Source organism: Cydia strobilella, chromosome 2, assembly GCF_947568885.1.
Source record: "Cydia strobilella chromosome 2, ilCydStro3.1, whole genome shotgun sequence".
Taxonomy (NCBI): domain Eukaryota; kingdom Metazoa; phylum Arthropoda; class Insecta; order Lepidoptera; family Tortricidae; genus Cydia; species Cydia strobilella.
Window position 1 is genome coordinate 3,009,059 of NC_086042.1, and position 16,129 is coordinate 3,025,187.

The window sequence follows — 16,129 nt, forward strand, 5'->3', positions numbered from 1 at the left end:
TTAGGGTGTCGATAATATTATGCAGTGAATCAATGGTGGTATTAAATGAAACCGTATTTTAAAATCATGTGTTTTATTTAAGTAGTTTGCTAGTATCATAAACACATTAATTTCATTTCAAGATACAATTTTCTGTCGTTTTACCGATTCAATCCTAAAGACAATTATTTTCTTTCGTTAGTTTATAGGTACCAGTTCCCAAAAAGTTTACTCTTCGATAAAAGATTTTTTAATACCCTATACGTATATGTGTATAGATGGCAGCACTAATTTATCGTAATTCCGTAAGGGATTCGTATAGGTGCAAGCGCGTACTGCTCGCCCTTAGAGTTGGTCAAAGACGCCTAGTCTACTATGTACCCTATATGTGCCATCCTCAACCAAAAGGGTACTTATTGTCGGTTGTCAATAAGGCGCTATTTCCATGTAGCTTCAATTTGAAATCAACCTTATTGACAACCGACAATGTGGTACCTTTTGGTTGAAAACGTCACATATGTATAGCTTATGCACTTGAATACCAGAATAAACATCTACCGTACTAAGTCTATCTCTTTTACTTCTTGCGTCCTCCTCTCTCCTTCACTTGCAGTTGGATGACCGCACCGGGCGGCACGTTGTAGTATGCCAGTGTGTTGCTGTCTTTGAAGAATAGACCCTGTTGACAAGAAATTAAAGTACAATTTGTAATGTCGGCTGCACTTCGAGAACCTCTCGCCAAGGATTAGCACCGCTCCGATCCAATCGGCATCGATAATAGTTATTAGTTAGTTCGCAAGCGACAGTTGGAATGAAATGCTCTTTCTTTAGTATACGGCGTCAATAGAAGACGGAGACTCTAGATAGGCGCATTTTAGCGGGCCGTGTAAGTCAATTTATTTTGAACCTTAATTAATTGATTCAAAGTTCCCATTCAAACGATAATATGACACATTTAAGCGGGCTAAATGCGACGAAGCCGTTTCTGTGAGCGGCTAACTACTACAGTCACTGGTAAAAACACGTAGCGTAGCTTGTCATGTGCTACGGAGGTTAATATATTTTTTTTTTTTTTTTAATGTGCTACGGCATAGAGAGATGTGCTACGAAATTGCTTGTATTAACGACTAACCTCGTATTGAAGCTTCTGTTTAGCAATAGGCATGTTTGTGGAGCGCTGCAGCATGGTCTTGAGGTCGGCGACGGACGCGTTCAGCGAGATGGACAGCGGCAGCGCGCGCCCGTCCAGGCGCCACTCTGTGCGCTCTGGTTGCGCGGGAACGATCACGCTTACGCCTACGTTACCGCCTCCATGGCGCGCTGGTAAAACGAATCAATTTAGTATAGGACAGATTGTTGTGTGCGTTTTTATACATGACTTCTTTGTATGATTTGAACGTTGGTGCAGTTAATATTCGTACGGTAGATGTCGCTACCATAAAACGAGTAAGAAAAGGTGATGGAAAGATTCGCTGAGTCTCGAGCAAGCCAGTGTAGCTAGGTTGGTTTGTGACAGGATCCGACTAGTAATTTAAGGGTCTCTCAGACACAAACATGCACATTATATAAATAAATACATATGTCTGTTTCAAATATAATGCAGTAATGCTAAAAAAAATTTTAAAGAGAGATATTAGATAGAGATATAGAATACTCTTTATTGGCACACTTCAGTAAAAGATACAGCTTAAAGAAAAACAATTGATAGAAGCATACAACAGGCGGTCTTATCGCTAAAGACAGATATTTTTGAGATATTGAAAAAAAGATGCCAGCGAAACTCACCTAACCACGTAGACTCTGGCTCGAGCGTGTCCTCCGTCCTCGGGCGCTTCGCGGCCGGCTCCTCCTCCTCCACCGGCGGGGCGTAGTACCCCGCCACCGGCGTCGCGATCAGCGGCGGCCGCGGCGCCATCGGCGGCAACACCATCAGCGACGGCAGCGGCTGCAGGAGCACGGGGGCGGGGGCCACGGGGCGCGGCGGGGCGGGAGGGGGCGCGGGGCGGGGAGGCGCCATGCGCGGCGGCGGCGGCGCCGTCACAGGCTTCGGACCAATCTTCTCCTTCTCCTCATCCGGCAACAACCCTTTGACTTTATGGATCTGTTGAATCTGATCTTCAAGCGTAATGTGCGCGCGAGCGGCGCGAGTAGCCGCTTCGACGCTAGAAGTATGCCCGTCCCAAGTAACTCTATCGTCGCGTCGCTTCTCTTCTTCGCCGATCTTTTTACCGATAGCCGTTTCCTCGTCACCGACACCGAAGATATCGGTACGGCGCTCGGCGAGCTGCTTGAGACTGGCTTCGATCGCGGCGCCTGGGGCGAGGGCCTCGTCGCGGTCGGAGCGTTCGGCCGCCGCGCGATCTCGTTGTTCCAGCCAGCGAGGATCCAATAGACCGATACGGACGTGATCGGCGACTTTGCTCGCTGGGATCTTCTCTCCGGTGATAGGGGAGACTAGCCATTCGTCGCCCGGCGGTGCGGGGGCCGGGCGCGGCTGCTTCGGATCGTATTGCTTGACAACGACGCGATCCGGACGAGGAGGTAGCGGTGCTTCTTCGCGGACAGGACGTCGCGGCGGCGGAGGCGCCGGCGCACGCTCGTCTTCACTCGAAGAACTGTCCTCTTCCATGTCTTGGACGCGGGTATCATCCGGCCGCTGCTGCTGCGTGCGATCTTCCATAGTGGACAGTTCCTCATCGCTTTCCGATTCTGATTCGGACTCGAGCTGCATTTCTGTATCATCATCGATAGGAGCAGTCACACCACGTTCCTGCGCTAACACTCTCGCTCCGACTTCGAGTGGCGTGGTCGGTGGTGGGAAGTCCCCGGGTTCTCCAGCCGGATAATCCACAGTTTCGACGACTACGAAGTCGTGCCAGTCGACGCAGGCGTAGGCGAGCCGCTCGCGCTCCACTCGGGCCTCGTCCTGGGCTCTGCGACGCGCCTGGTGCGCGAGCCAGGCGGCGCGCCCGCGGGCCGCGTCGAGGGCGCCGGTCCGAATCTCCTGGCCCAGTTTTGATGTTAGCTCCTTTGGTGGGAGTAGGACTTTGGTGTATTGCTCCAATAACCTAGTACAAGATGAAGTGATTTAAATAATGCCAAATAGGACCAAGCTTCCAGGAAAGAAGATCTGGGTTAGTGTGTTCACTTGGACACTCAAAGCCTTAAACTTCTATTTGAAAATAGTTTCATTTTTTAAACAAGTTTATACAACCGTGTTCCCACTGTTCCCAGTTGTTTCTGTCTACTAAACAAGTACTAAACAACTGAATTAAAAGGGGTCACAACTTATGATGCTACAAGTTGGTTGTTTGCTTCTCTTTTTAAAAATGTCATTTCGCAAACTTGTTGCTTTACAAAAAGCGATCAGAGTTGTTTATTTATGTATGAGATATGTACAAGACTAAAATAAACAACTCCTCATGATAAATCCTATTATTAAGCTCATTGTAATACTCAAAGTTGTAATAGTTTCCATTCACTACAAAACTTACCTGGTAAAGTACTGGAACAAAGAATGCTGTGGGCGAAGGAAGTCAAACTGATGATTCCTCTCCTCCTTCTTCATCAAGTCCGTCAAGAACTGCCTTCCATTTCTTGCCACGAACTGCGCCGTGAGCTTGACGATGTCCAACTCCAGGGCAGAGATAGAGGGCGCGTCAGCGAGGAATTCGAAGTCTGGGGGAGGGTCGCGGGGCGGCGGGGGCTCGGCGGGGGCTGCGGCCTTGAGGAGCTCCTGCTGGCGCGCCGCTTGTGCTGGGGCCAGGGCGCCGCGGATGCCGGGCGGGCCGCCGGCGGACGGTGGTGGGCCAGTGTCTGAGAGCATTGCAGATTGTTACACTATAGTTACTTCCGAAGAACTTGTCTAATTTGACCGAAAATGTTTATTTAAAAAACATTGAATTTTCAGAAAATTTACTTGTCTAAGCTAACTGACGTCTACATTCTACACAATGCTTTTTTCAATTTTTTTTTGGTTTATCAACAGCTTAACTTCCCGAAAAAAAAAATTTAAACAATAATAAGTTACCAATGCAAGGAGTGAGTGGTCAAACCCAATAGCTCGAGCAAAAGGGTTATTGAAATTAGAACTCCATATATTTGACATACGTGGAGTTCTTATTTAAATGAAAAATATCTCGATTTATCGGGTTTGACCGCTCAGCCCTCGAATATTACCATTTTAGATTGTTCATGTGCTTGAATTTATGGTGAATTCATTAAACAACTGTGTAAAGCGAGGTTTAGACTAGCAAGAACTTGCATGCAATTTTCATTACATTGCGGTATCTGATAAACATGTTGAATGCAGTTTACCTCAGTAGTCGGCAATGTAACGTAATATTGTCTTCGGTTACCGCGATAGTTACTCATGAAATAAAACTATGAAAACGGATTATATCGCGTATATTGAATTTATAATACATCCCGACGTTTCGAACCCTTTACAGCATTCGTGGTCAACGGGTGACTGAGGAAAAATTACAAAGTGCAAAAATACCCACATACTAAAATAATGAACAATCATAGACTACAAACTTTAAGGCTGGTTGTACATGCAAAATCGGTTCATAAGGCTAGTTATACACTACAATTATTTTCAAGTAAAGATATATATATACGCGATAAAAAAAAAGAAAAAAAAAAAAAAGGGTAAAGGTAAGTAAGGGTAAGGGTAAAGGGTTCGAAACGTCGGGATGTATTATAAATTCAATATACGCGATATAATCCGTTTTCATAGTTTTATTTAATGTAACGTAAATTGAATGCAAGTTCTTGCTAGTCTAAACCTCGCTTAAGGAAAATCAACTAAACTCTTGAGTTAGGTAATTTACGATTGCCGTTTTTGTAAACCAGTTACTGCAATAGCTAAATCCTAATCTCTAAGCAACATTGCCTGTAGACTTTTGTAATCAAAGGCCAAACTGTACTCAAGATAAATTGTGTGGACTGATTAACATTAGTGTTTTATGGTTTCATTGCAAGTTTTGTTTAAATGTGGTCTCCTGTCCTTAACAAACGTGTTTAGCAATGGGGCACACTTGCAAAATATTTACATTGGCCGATAGGATGAACTTTTAAATGATGATCTTGAAACAACATTCTTTCGGATTTGATTTGCAATGTTTTAAAGGTAGTATTTTCCTAGTGTAGACGTGGTGAATTTTTTTTTGTCCTTTCAATTGCTATGCTTTGCTTGCTGTATTTCGCTTGCTCGGGTATCAATATTAGCATGAGATGTAAAACAACAATCCTCCTTCCCAAGTAGCACAGATAGCTTTATAGCAGCCGAATAATGACTGGGTAAGAGACCACCAGTTACCCAGACATTATTCGGCTGCTATACAGCTATCTGTGCTACTTGGGTTATCACTGAAAGGTTATGAAGAACTATTTTATACCATACCTTTCCCTTCCCTGATCTCCTTGACCTTGTGCTGATAGTAGGCATGGTATGGGTCCCCAGAGTTGAGGAAGTTGAATTTGGGGTTGCCAAGCTCGTTCTGCCGGATACGCGCCTCAAACTCCGGCCCGTTGCGAGCTACGAAACTGGCCGTCTTATCCACAATGTCTTTGGAAAGTGGTTAAGGATCTTGGTTGTGCTGGAACTTAATTTTATTGATAATACTAAAACAAAATAGAGTTGAAAACAGTATAAATAGTAAGATGAATATAGGCAGATGATTCAAATCATAGGCATTAAAACTAGTTTTAAAATATTTTGTGACCAATTCTTTTCAGTGGGGCTTAAAAACTATTTATTTATCATTCATATTTATGAAACAACAGAATTATAAAAGCCCTATGCAAATAAAATAGGTGCAATACACAAAAACTAGGTTATGTTTTAAAAACTGTTGCAACCTCACATATACTGCCTAAATAAATAGTTTGTGATAAAAAGGATACTCCTGACTTCTGGTGGTGGGTAAATGATCCCGATGACCGGCGGCGGGGGCGCCTGAGGCTCCTCCGGCGCCGCGTCTAGCGGCTGCCCCGGAGGACCCATCATGTCTATTGAAGGCATGATGCCAATAAACTGGCACCTGATGTGGCTATCTTACACTATTTAATTTCTGACTTATTCTCTTAGACTAGATATTATTAAAATATTTTACGCAATTCAATCAAAGACACGTAAAATACAAATATCAAATACCAAATACACTAAACCAATACAACGCTAGTACGTTCAGTACGTTGGCTGTCAGTGTCAATAGCCTTGCAAAATGGCGACGCGTGCGAAGTTAGAAAACGTTTTAAATTATGACTCAAATATGCTTGCATTTTGCATATAGATTTTTTCTTATATGGCTACATTTACATTGCAAATGTCAAAAAAGGGAAGCTTTCCGTGTATCCACTATTTTCGGAATTAAAATTAAAGTTGACTCAATTAACGTGATTGCCTAGATTTATTATGTTGTTTGTTGGCCTTTGGACTTCCCGACCCTAATATTCTATGGGATTGTGTGTTCAGTGATCCGAGATTGAGAGGAATCTTATGTGCGTTGTTTGTCCGTCATATACTTATAACACGGAATTCCTAAATAGACTTCTATGTCGGGGGATAGAATAAAAATAACATCGGTTTGCGTCGAAGGGTCAGTGAGCGGCGGAGCCTGATCATGGCTACGTTCATCACGATGGCGGCTAAGATATGCTTTGCAACGTTGTTTATTCTCGGTAAGTAACGTTTTGAGTCAACAATTGTGACTGCTAGTCGCAAATTAAAGGCCCTATATTTGGAAATTGGAACGTATGTGAATATATTTATATATCGGTCGCGTTATCTGCAGTGATCGTGAGATATATTTACTTTGTTAGTGAAGATAAATCTCAAAGTTTTAAGGATTAGTGTTTATGAGCCCCTTTGATATTCTTGATTATGTTTGACGCTGGATCTGAAGGGCAAGCATAACTTTATGCCTATAGTCTATATACTTCATACACTGCAGTTCATCTATTTTTACTCTTGGTTTTAGTAGCAATGTTTGAATTTGCATCATTTATGCAAAATAGTGGCTGACCCATTTGTACTGTCTAGTTTGTATTGGGCTGGGGTAGATTGTGCCTTATACAAGATACTAGTTCTCTAGTCCTTAATAAAACTTTATGAATTGGACTTCCTCTTTCATTTGATCACACAAATAGGATTTCTATAATGCATTGGATGGTTGTGCTAAGTTCAGGTATAATTTTGATATATTTAGAGTTAACATCTTACTCATATATATTTTGGTTCATTTTGAATCTTGTCTAGGATGATGGAACTGATAATTTTGTAAATTAAATATTTTCAGGACTTTTTCCATAGTCAAAATAACAAAATAAAATAAACAAAACCTTTGTAGTTTTGTCCCTCAGTCTGTATATATGTTTGTGTGTCATATACAAACAGATACCACACTCAGATTTTTCTTGGAAACTAAAATTAATTTTAATCTGTAAAAATAACGTTAAGGTTTCTAAATTCGTTTTATAATGTGTGTACACTTGTGGAAGTAGTTTCTCTGGAAATTCAAAAAATGGTCCTACCTCTAACTTTTTAATCACAAGGGGTCAAAAAAGTATTAAAAAAATTCTTGATAATACAGTTAGGGAATGCAAATCAGTTATAACTGGAACCGAAATAATTGGTTAACCAATTACTTTGACAATTTTTTTATGACTTAAATTCTATGAATTAATCTTCTAACAACTACAAAATCCTGCCTTTTTTGGCTGTGATGCATGTGCCTTTAACTTTTGTCATTCAAGTACTTCAATAAAGAAATATACCTAATTTACTTGCCTTATTTATGAAATATTTTGATTGAATATTACCACGTCCAAGGTCATATTTTCACTTTTATTACACTGCATTAGAGTTGTGCATGCTCGTTCACTGAAAAGATCGCTCCCAACTAGTACAATCTCACAACTGTACTAGTTCTATCTTTTAGTACAGTAGTACACAGAGAGTCGAGGTTTAGTTTTAGTTCGGTCGGATGAGTCGGATCACTCTGATCACTTTGCTTCTCGGTTCTCACTCCCATTCTGTTTCGTTCGCGGGTAGTGTACTAAAACATACTAAGAGCAGAATCATTAGGGAATAGTTCGGTCTAGTACAGTGGAGGGAATCGTGTCTTTTTGATTTTAGTACATGCTTGCCTATACTGCATTTTCCTAAAAAACGGTAGTTATACTCATGTTTCCTTACTGTACCTTTATATTCGTAATTTTTTGGGTTTCGTACCCAAAGGGTAAAAACGAGACCCTATTACTAGGAGACTCCCCTGTCCGTCTGTCTGTCTCTGTCTGTCTGTCCGTCTGTCACCAGGCTGTATCTCATGAATCGTGATAGCTAGACAGTTGGAATTTTCACACATGATGTATTTCTGTTGCCGCTATAACAACAAATACTAAAAACAGAATAAAATAAATATTTAAGTGGGGCTCCCATACAACAAACTTGATTTTTTGCCGTTTTTTGCGTAATGGTACGGAACCCCTTCGTGCGCGAGTCTGCTCGCACTTGGCCGGTTTTTCAAATTTTTTGTCGAAAATAACTGTAACCGATTATAACCGATCGTCGGTTATTTTCGTGCATAACCGTAACTGAAACCGGTTATGAACTTTGGTCTGATTTAACAAGTGCAATCAGTCGACGTAGGGCTGCTTGTGGCGAGCTGTTGGGGAGTAGAGACCTCACCTACCTTTAAAATAATGCAAACAAAATCAATTTTCAATTATTTCTTCTAGGTTTCCATTCAGTTCTGGGACTACCACCACAGGATGAGCACCTGCCCCCCCGTCCGAAAGACGGCGGCGTCGAGACCAGGTACTGCGCGTACTACAACGGCTCTCCACCAATATGCGATCCCACCGACCCCACCTGCGACCCCATCCAGAAAGAGGACTGCCAACCAGTGGACAAAGACAAGAGCAACCACTGCGTCCAGTTATGGCACTATAATACAACAACAAACACCTCCACACTACAGTTTAAAGGCTGCTTCCTCGATACAGTCTCTTGCAGCGACAAACCCACACCATGCCGTATACACAGCGCAAAACTGTTGCTACTACACTGTTGCTGCGAAGGCGACATGTGCAACACTAATGACACATTCCCCGGTCTACCGCCTCCAGATTCAACCGACGCGCCTCACGAGGAAATACCAATGGAACGGATACCTGGATCCGATGATGATACGAAAGCCATCATCGCGTATACTTTAACACCGTTGTTCATACTTTTCATTGCTCTCGTCGGCTGCTATCTCTTGTATAGGCGGCGCAAAGGCAGCACGTTCGCTGAGCTCGCGAATGGCGAAGGATCTCTATCTAGGCCTCCGTCTATGGGGGTGGGAATGGACAATGAGCCTGTGGACTTGGTTGGCCTAGTGACGTTATGTGAAGTGAGGGCTAGAGGGCGCTTTGGGGCCGTTTGGCGTGCTCAGCTCGGTCAGAAAGACGTGGCCGTCAAGGTGTTCCCGCTGCAGGACAAGCAGTCGTGGCTGGCCGAGCAGGAGATCTACAGGCTCCCGAGGATGGAACATCCGGAACTCCTGCATTACATTGGCGTGGATAAGAAAGGAGACAATCTGCAAGCTGAGTATTGGCTGATCACTGCATATCATGAGAAGGTTAGTATTAGGAAATACTTTTCATGTACATAATTTTTAATCTCGTCTCTAATTTTGATAAACTGAGGCTCTACATTAAGATACTTGTTATAGAGCAAAACATGTCGCTCAAAAAAAACGTGTTGCTCATGGAAGATTCAACGATTATTTATTGACTATCGCAATAACAACTTTTGCCATTTGTTTCACTTTATAGTAAATAAATTTTACTATTTAAAATTACATTTCAAACTTCACTATGTCATCAAAAACTAATTGACTTTAAATATAAATATATCTTCGTACATTCTAATGGCAATTAAGTACCTAAGGACAAAGTTTGACCTGCTTATCATGACGTAAATACCTCACAGTTAATGGTGGGCGGTATTATCTCTATTTGCTACATTAAACTACATCCCCCAATTGTCTTATGTGTTGTTGGAATGCGTCCGGAATTCGGACTTGAGAAAAAGAATTTTTGGTAGTCTGGGCTCCATGCACAATGGACAGATCAATTGTTGGTTAGCAGAGCCTATATCGGACAAAGCAATCAGTGTTTACCACTTTATGGGGGGGGGGGGAGAGGCCCTTGAGTAGGGAACTATGATAGCACCCATGAGGCTGACATGTTCACCTAGTGTCCAAAGTTTCCATAAAAACCAGATAAAAAAAAAAAAAACTACTTATATTCGTAAAAAAGTTTGTAAGGTTTAAAAAATCTTCTTCCCTCATGACCGTACATCGGGGTTTTTGGTGCGGAAATGTTTTACACTAACCAAAAAATTGTTAAAAATTGTAAACATCGATACTTTTTAGGGTTCCGTACCCAAAGGGTAAAAACGGGACCCTATTACTAAGACTTCGCTGTCCGTCTGTCACCAGGCTGTTTCTCGTGATCTGTGATAGCTAGACAGCTGAAATTTTCACAGATGATGTATTTCGGTTGCCGCTATAACAACAAATACTAAAAACAGAATAAAATAAAGATTTAAGTGGGGCTCCCATACAACAAACGTGATTTTTGACCGAAGTTAAGCAACGTCGGGCGGGGTCAGTACTTGGATGGGTGACCGTTTTTATAGATAATGGTACGGAACCCTTTGTGTGCGAGTCCGACTCGCACTTGGCCGGTTTTTTTATTTATTTAACATTTCTAAGCACATTTATAGCTTACTACCTATTTTTCATTCATAGTTTGATAATTGTGACGTTTTCAACCAAAAGGTACCACATTGTCGCTAGTCGATAAGGTTGATTTCAAATTGAAGTTATATGGAAATAGCGCCTTATTGACAACCGACAATAAGTACTCTTTTGGTTGAGAATGGCACAATTAGTTTATAATAAACAAAGTTATATATACACTAATTCATTCCCGCACCAAAAACTCCGATGTATGGTCATGACTAACAAACGATCGATAGGCAGTTAACTAATATTCCACGTTCCTATAAAAACATTGAAACTACACAGGGCTCTCTCTGCGACTACCTAAAAGCGCACACGCTAAGCTGGGCGGACGCGTGGCGCATCGCCGCGTGCGTGGCGCGCGGCCTCGCCCACCTCCACGAGGAGGGCGGCGGGAAGCCTGCCGTCGCACACCGCGACTTCAAGTCCAAGAACGTCCTTCTAAAATCCGACTTGTCCGCCTGCATTGCCGACTTTGGCCTAGCTTTAGTGTTTGTGGCCGGGCATGGGTGTGGCGATGCGCATGGACAAGTGGGGACGAGACGATACATGGCCCCTGAAGTGTTGGATGGAGCGATTAACTTCACTAAAGACGCGTTCCTGAGGATAGATATGTACGCGTGCGCGCTTGTGCTGTGGGAGATCGCTTCGAGGTATGTTTGATTTTAATATTTTTAATAATCCAACCTTGTTGACTTAACTAAGCCTTAGTATTTGTTGGATATATGACTGTGGCGACGCGAATGGGGAAGTAAGTAGGGACGAGACAAGTTCTTGTCCTATGCCGGTCTTTCGAGCCAATTGCCCGATCTTCCCAACATTGACATTGTATGTTAGTCAGTTACAATGGTATACTTATACATACATAAGTGTGTAATACCATGGTTGCAATAAACGATTTTGATTATGTATAAATTCAAATAAGTACATTAAGTATTTTTTTCTAGATGTGACGAAGGCGGAGTGGAGCCCACTGCGCAATACAGACTGCCTCTGGAGGAGGAGGTCGGTCCTCACCCTGGGCTTGAGGAGATGCAGGAGGCGGTGGTCCAGCGGAAACTGCGGCCAGCTATACCGCCGCGGTGGAGAGAACATCCCGTGAGTTGCCAAGTCTTATTTTACAAGGCTTTCTTATGAAAGTGTTTGTTTCATAAGAACTTTCCCTCAAGGATACGAGATAGTGAGGCCTACTCACAGCGCTTGGTCGCGTGGTGTGGGTACTGGCAGTGCGTACACGAGGTAAATGTGCTGCGCGTGTATTACAGGACTATATTCGCTTGACACGTTCCGATCCGTTAAGAGGATCCTCTATAGAACCTCACCGGCCAAATGCCTGACGGAGACAGCAACATGTCCGGGCAAATTCTACGTAAATTACGTAAGTGACTAAAAGTCCCGAGTATCATGGAACTTTAGGACTCACAGCAGTTATCTTTAGGGCGCCTCTCTTGAGGAAAATAATACTGTAATTTGCTCTCTTGTCATACAATTTATTATTCCAGGGCCTAAACGTCCTCTGCGACACCATGGAGGAGTGCTGGGACCACGACGCCGAGGCGCGGCTGTCGGCCTCGTGCGTGCTCGAGCGCGTCGGCGCGCAGCGCCAGGCCGCCTCCGACACCCCCCTGCTCATCCACGACCTCGCCTGCTGACACACGCCCCTCATACACTTCTAGATCTGTGAGTGACCGGTGGACCTTGTCTTTGTTATAAGGTGCACTAATTGGAGAGAGTCCAGCTCACCACCACGGTGCGAGGCCGAAGGCATGGTTGCAGGAGGTTAGAGTTCGGATACGACAATGGTTAGTTGCCCCGAAGGCCATTGGCCATTGTTCCAATTCCAAGCTCTGCTCTCTCATAGCTTGACCTTCGGCCTCGCATGGAAGCGCGCCACTATCTGAAGCTCCGGGGCTTAGGCCCCGTGCGTAGATATACCTTCAACATCACTTTCTAAGGCATTTTGCTATGAGGCTGGTGTACTAACATTCTTAACTGTTGGTGGGCCTTATATTTTAGTATAGTTTAGTTCAGGTATTATGGACGATGGTACGTACAGCAACGCTCTTGTGAGCCTTATGACTTTGAAATGAGGTTCACGAATTGTCAGTGTAGACTAGTGAGTGAAGCTTAAAGACTTTCCGAAGACAGTTACGCCTTGTAAAGAGATAAAGATGTGTTTTAGGCAAAAAGCTTCGTATTTTCAACTATTAAATGTGATTTTTGCCTGATAATCTTATATAGAATTGTGAAGTGGTATTATGAAACGATTTTTTCCTAAAGTTTTGACTGTTTGTGAAGTGGTAGCGCGTGAATTGCGGTAGAAGTGTTGGTCCCCTTATAGGTTATGAACCTATATCTAAGAGATTTACTGTTTAAAAATAGATATCAAAAATATGTGTACGTTGTTAAAGAAAATATATACATATTTCTGTCGTCAACTGTAAGAGTTATCGTAAAATATGGGTTCATCCAATATCTCAACATTTGAAGTAATGTTACACTTTTGTAAGTTACAGATGATACTGAAAACCGAATGCAACCATATTTTTACATGTTTTACTCAAGATAGTATGCGAAATAAATGACGATTATTTCATGGCCTATTTGACTAAGAAATATAAGAATCACATAATAGTGTTGTGCTCCGACTAAAATATATTACTTTCTAGATAAAATAAATATGAAATAGCAGAATGATAACAATTAATTTAATCAGTAATATGATTCTCAGTTGCTGTCTTGCAAGTGTCATATTACAGTTTGTTTGTTATGCTTTATTTGTATATTTACATTCTGTTATTTCTAATCATGTGTTTATAAAATCGAGTTAAAGTTGTGTTTGACAATCATTCAACGTTTTCAATTGATTCACGATTTACGTGACTTATTTGTCTTGTATTATTAAGTGATATTTTTTTTCTAGTTAAATCAATACTATACAACTGTTACAAGGATAACTTCAGTGCAATAATTTCGTGCTAAACGTTGGGTATTTTTTGTTTACTGATCCTTACTGAAATTATTTTGTTATTGTTTATTGTATAGAAATAGTTTCAAAGGATCGGATTTCTTTAAAAAAAACTGTTAGCTTTGATATGTTATCTTGAAATGGAACAGTTACGTTTGAAAACGATTTTTAAGTAACGGTATTAAGGTACAAAATCAGTTACTAAAAGGCGAACACAAAATACAAATTATCATTCATGGAATGTATATTGTCATTATGTAATGACTGGAATGTGACTATTTTAAAAGATATATCGTTGTGTAGAGATAGTGTGTGGTTTAATAATTACTATCACATTAATATGAATAAGATTGACGATGCAATGAATATACTATCGAGTTTTGTTACGTCAGCGGCAGAGACCAGATGAAAAGAAAAACATCAGTAAGTACAAATATAGCTATTGCATTAGTTTCAAGGGCTGGTTTGTTGAACCGGTCGTGTAAGAGCAGAGGAGGTAGCATGGTCGCGTTTTATCGCCTGCCACGTTCTAACAAGTATGTAAGTGCTAAATTGACGCATGACACGACAGGCGACAAAAACTTGACCATGCCACCGCCGCATGAGGCTGTCAGTGAGAAAGGTAATATGACCATCTCACTCTAACTGCAAGTTTAACCGCTGACTGTATTAAGTTTGTATTTTAGGGATCAAATATCACCAGATGGACGTACTTTGATACTAGCAATCAAATGTTTGTCGTGATACTTTTGTTGATATAGTTTGCATCATCTCAAATGACTTTTTCGTCTAAGATGGTAATCTGTTAAACAAAAGCCATTGTCTCTTTTTTGCGAGCTGTTGGCCTTTGTGTGCCATTGTGTGTTGACGCATGCCACGGCGCTTGCGGCTCTCACACGCAATTTCACACAAAGGCCGACCGCTCGCACAAGAGACAATGGCTTTTGTTTAACAGATTACCGTCTTAGACGGAAAAGTCATTTGAGAAGATGAAGACTTTGTGGCTTTATATGGTAACAATACGATAAGCCAGGGGTTCCCAAACTATCACGATGCCCTAGTATGCCCACTGCCGGTTCTTGATTCTAGAGCTACACACAACTGCCTTCTTCAGAGCGTCGCAATAAAATATGTAAAACAAAAAAACGCGCAAAAAAATTGGGAACCATAGCGATAAGTTACGTCAAAGTAATGCCATCTAGTGATCATTACGTGTAATCGTAAGGAATTGAGGTACGGCACACCAAAATCGCAATATCAAAAAAAGATTATTAATTAATTATATTAATATTTGGACATGCACACCTTGGTTACCTCTAGTTTGTAGCTTAGTTTGTGTTTTCTACCTTAATACGAATAAAATAAAGTCTATATTTAAAAGGTATGACTATCTGGCAACACTATCGGGCGTTGTTTTTTTTTAATATCGACTTTATTCAGTGTGTGTAAGGTAGAAAATCTAATGTATAAAATGTAAAACCACCAATCACAAACTAGAAGTAATTTACCTGTAAATACGAAGTACCCCTATATACTTAGACTAGTTAGACGTTCTATATTGAGATACCTTTCACTACTAAGGATAAGGTAGAAACCTAATCAAAATTCTGACAAATTTGGCAGATTTCTGTCAAATTAAAAATTGTCGTCTGTCCTCTAATTGTCTAATTCCGCCTTTAGGTAATTAATAAACTACGATGTAATACATCCCTATGATAACTTTAGCTTGGTCACCACCGTTTGCTTTACACTCTTTACCTGCCGCTCAAGTTTGCATTTAAATAAACCTATTTAATTAAGTGTATAAACACATACGAAAGAAATAGTGACCAAAGCCTGTGCCCAAGGCTGGGTCGGGCCACCGTCCTCTGCATTCGCACCACACGACAAAACAAGTAGGCTACCCGGATCACGGCGGTACCGGTAGAAATTTGTCGAGTAAACAATAGTGGCGTTCCATCAGAGAAGGTTCCTTATGCTTTATGTGTAATAAGGACCATTCTATCAAAAATTCTGTTGGAATTTCAGATAAAATGGTCCTTATTGTACTTGAAGTTAAGGGTCCTACTGCGATGAAAGCCACAATAGATTGTGGTGGCCAAGTATACCTTCGTGAGGCCCATGTACATTAGAATGTACATATCAAGTTCAAGCGTTTTTTACAAGAAATAAAATATCATCTCCATTGTTCCATTCAATATAAGAATTTAATTATTATTTATTATTATTACGAGCCTATTGTGTCCCACTGCTGGGCAAAGGCCTCCCCCCTCTTCTTCCACTCCTCCCGGTTTTGAGCTACATCTGGCCAGTCGCTCAAAAAGGAGTCCAAGTTATCCCGCCATCGCCGACGAGGTCTGCCGGATCCCCGGTTTGACTC

At 41.7% G+C, this 16,129-nt stretch overlaps 2 protein-coding genes across 2 annotated transcripts; one reads left to right on the forward strand and one right to left on the reverse strand.

Moving 5' to 3' along the window:
- Positions 1-84: 84 nt before the first annotated feature.
- LOC134749993 (splicing factor 3A subunit 1) lies at positions 85-6,174 on the reverse strand. Its single transcript, XM_063685049.1, has 6 exons — positions 5,890-6,174; positions 5,387-5,551; positions 3,474-3,795; positions 1,765-3,047; positions 1,112-1,299; positions 85-658 (listed from the first exon to the last, which is right to left on the reverse strand). Exons 1-6 carry the CDS (start codon positions 6,005-6,007, stop codon positions 557-559), a joined length of 2,178 nt encoding a protein of 725 aa, XP_063541119.1. The 5' UTR covers positions 6,008-6,174; the 3' UTR covers positions 85-556.
- A 148-nt stretch (positions 6,175-6,322) lies between these two features.
- Positions 6,323-15,967, forward strand: LOC134750005 (activin receptor type-2B-like). The gene is made up of 5 exons (XM_063685060.1): positions 6,323-6,666; positions 8,725-9,611; positions 11,067-11,434; positions 11,729-11,879; positions 12,284-15,967. The coding sequence occupies exons 1-5, from the start codon at positions 6,609-6,611 to the stop codon at positions 12,431-12,433; spliced, it is 1,614 nt and encodes a 537-aa protein (XP_063541130.1). The 5' UTR covers positions 6,323-6,608; the 3' UTR covers positions 12,434-15,967.
- The last annotated feature ends 162 nt before the right edge of the window (positions 15,968-16,129 follow it).

What these genes read in the sequence shown, in the direction of transcription:
- LOC134749993 (XM_063685049.1), bottom strand. Translation starts at nt 6,007, where the DNA reads ATGCCTTCAATAGACATGATGGGTCCTCCGGGGCAGCCGCTAGACGCG. An exon ending in GGAGATCAGGGAAGGGAAAG is followed by an intron (nt 3,796 to 5,386) that starts GTATGGTATAAA and finishes CAATGCTCTCAG; the next exon opens with ACACTGGCCCACCACCGTCC. An exon ending in AACAGAAGCTTCAATACGAG is followed by an intron (nt 659 to 1,111) that starts GTTAGTCGTTAA and finishes TCTTGTCAACAG; the next exon opens with GGTCTATTCTTCAAAGACAG.
- LOC134750005 (XM_063685060.1), top strand. Translation starts at nt 6,609, where the DNA reads ATGGCTACGTTCATCACGATGGCGGCTAAGATATGCTTTGCAACGTTG. An exon ending in TGCAACGTTGTTTATTCTCG is followed by an intron (nt 6,667 to 8,724) that starts GTAAGTAACGTT and finishes TATTTCTTCTAG; the next exon opens with GTTTCCATTCAGTTCTGGGA. An exon ending in TCACTGCATATCATGAGAAG is followed by an intron (nt 9,612 to 11,066) that starts GTTAGTATTAGG and finishes GAAACTACACAG; the next exon opens with GGCTCTCTCTGCGACTACCT.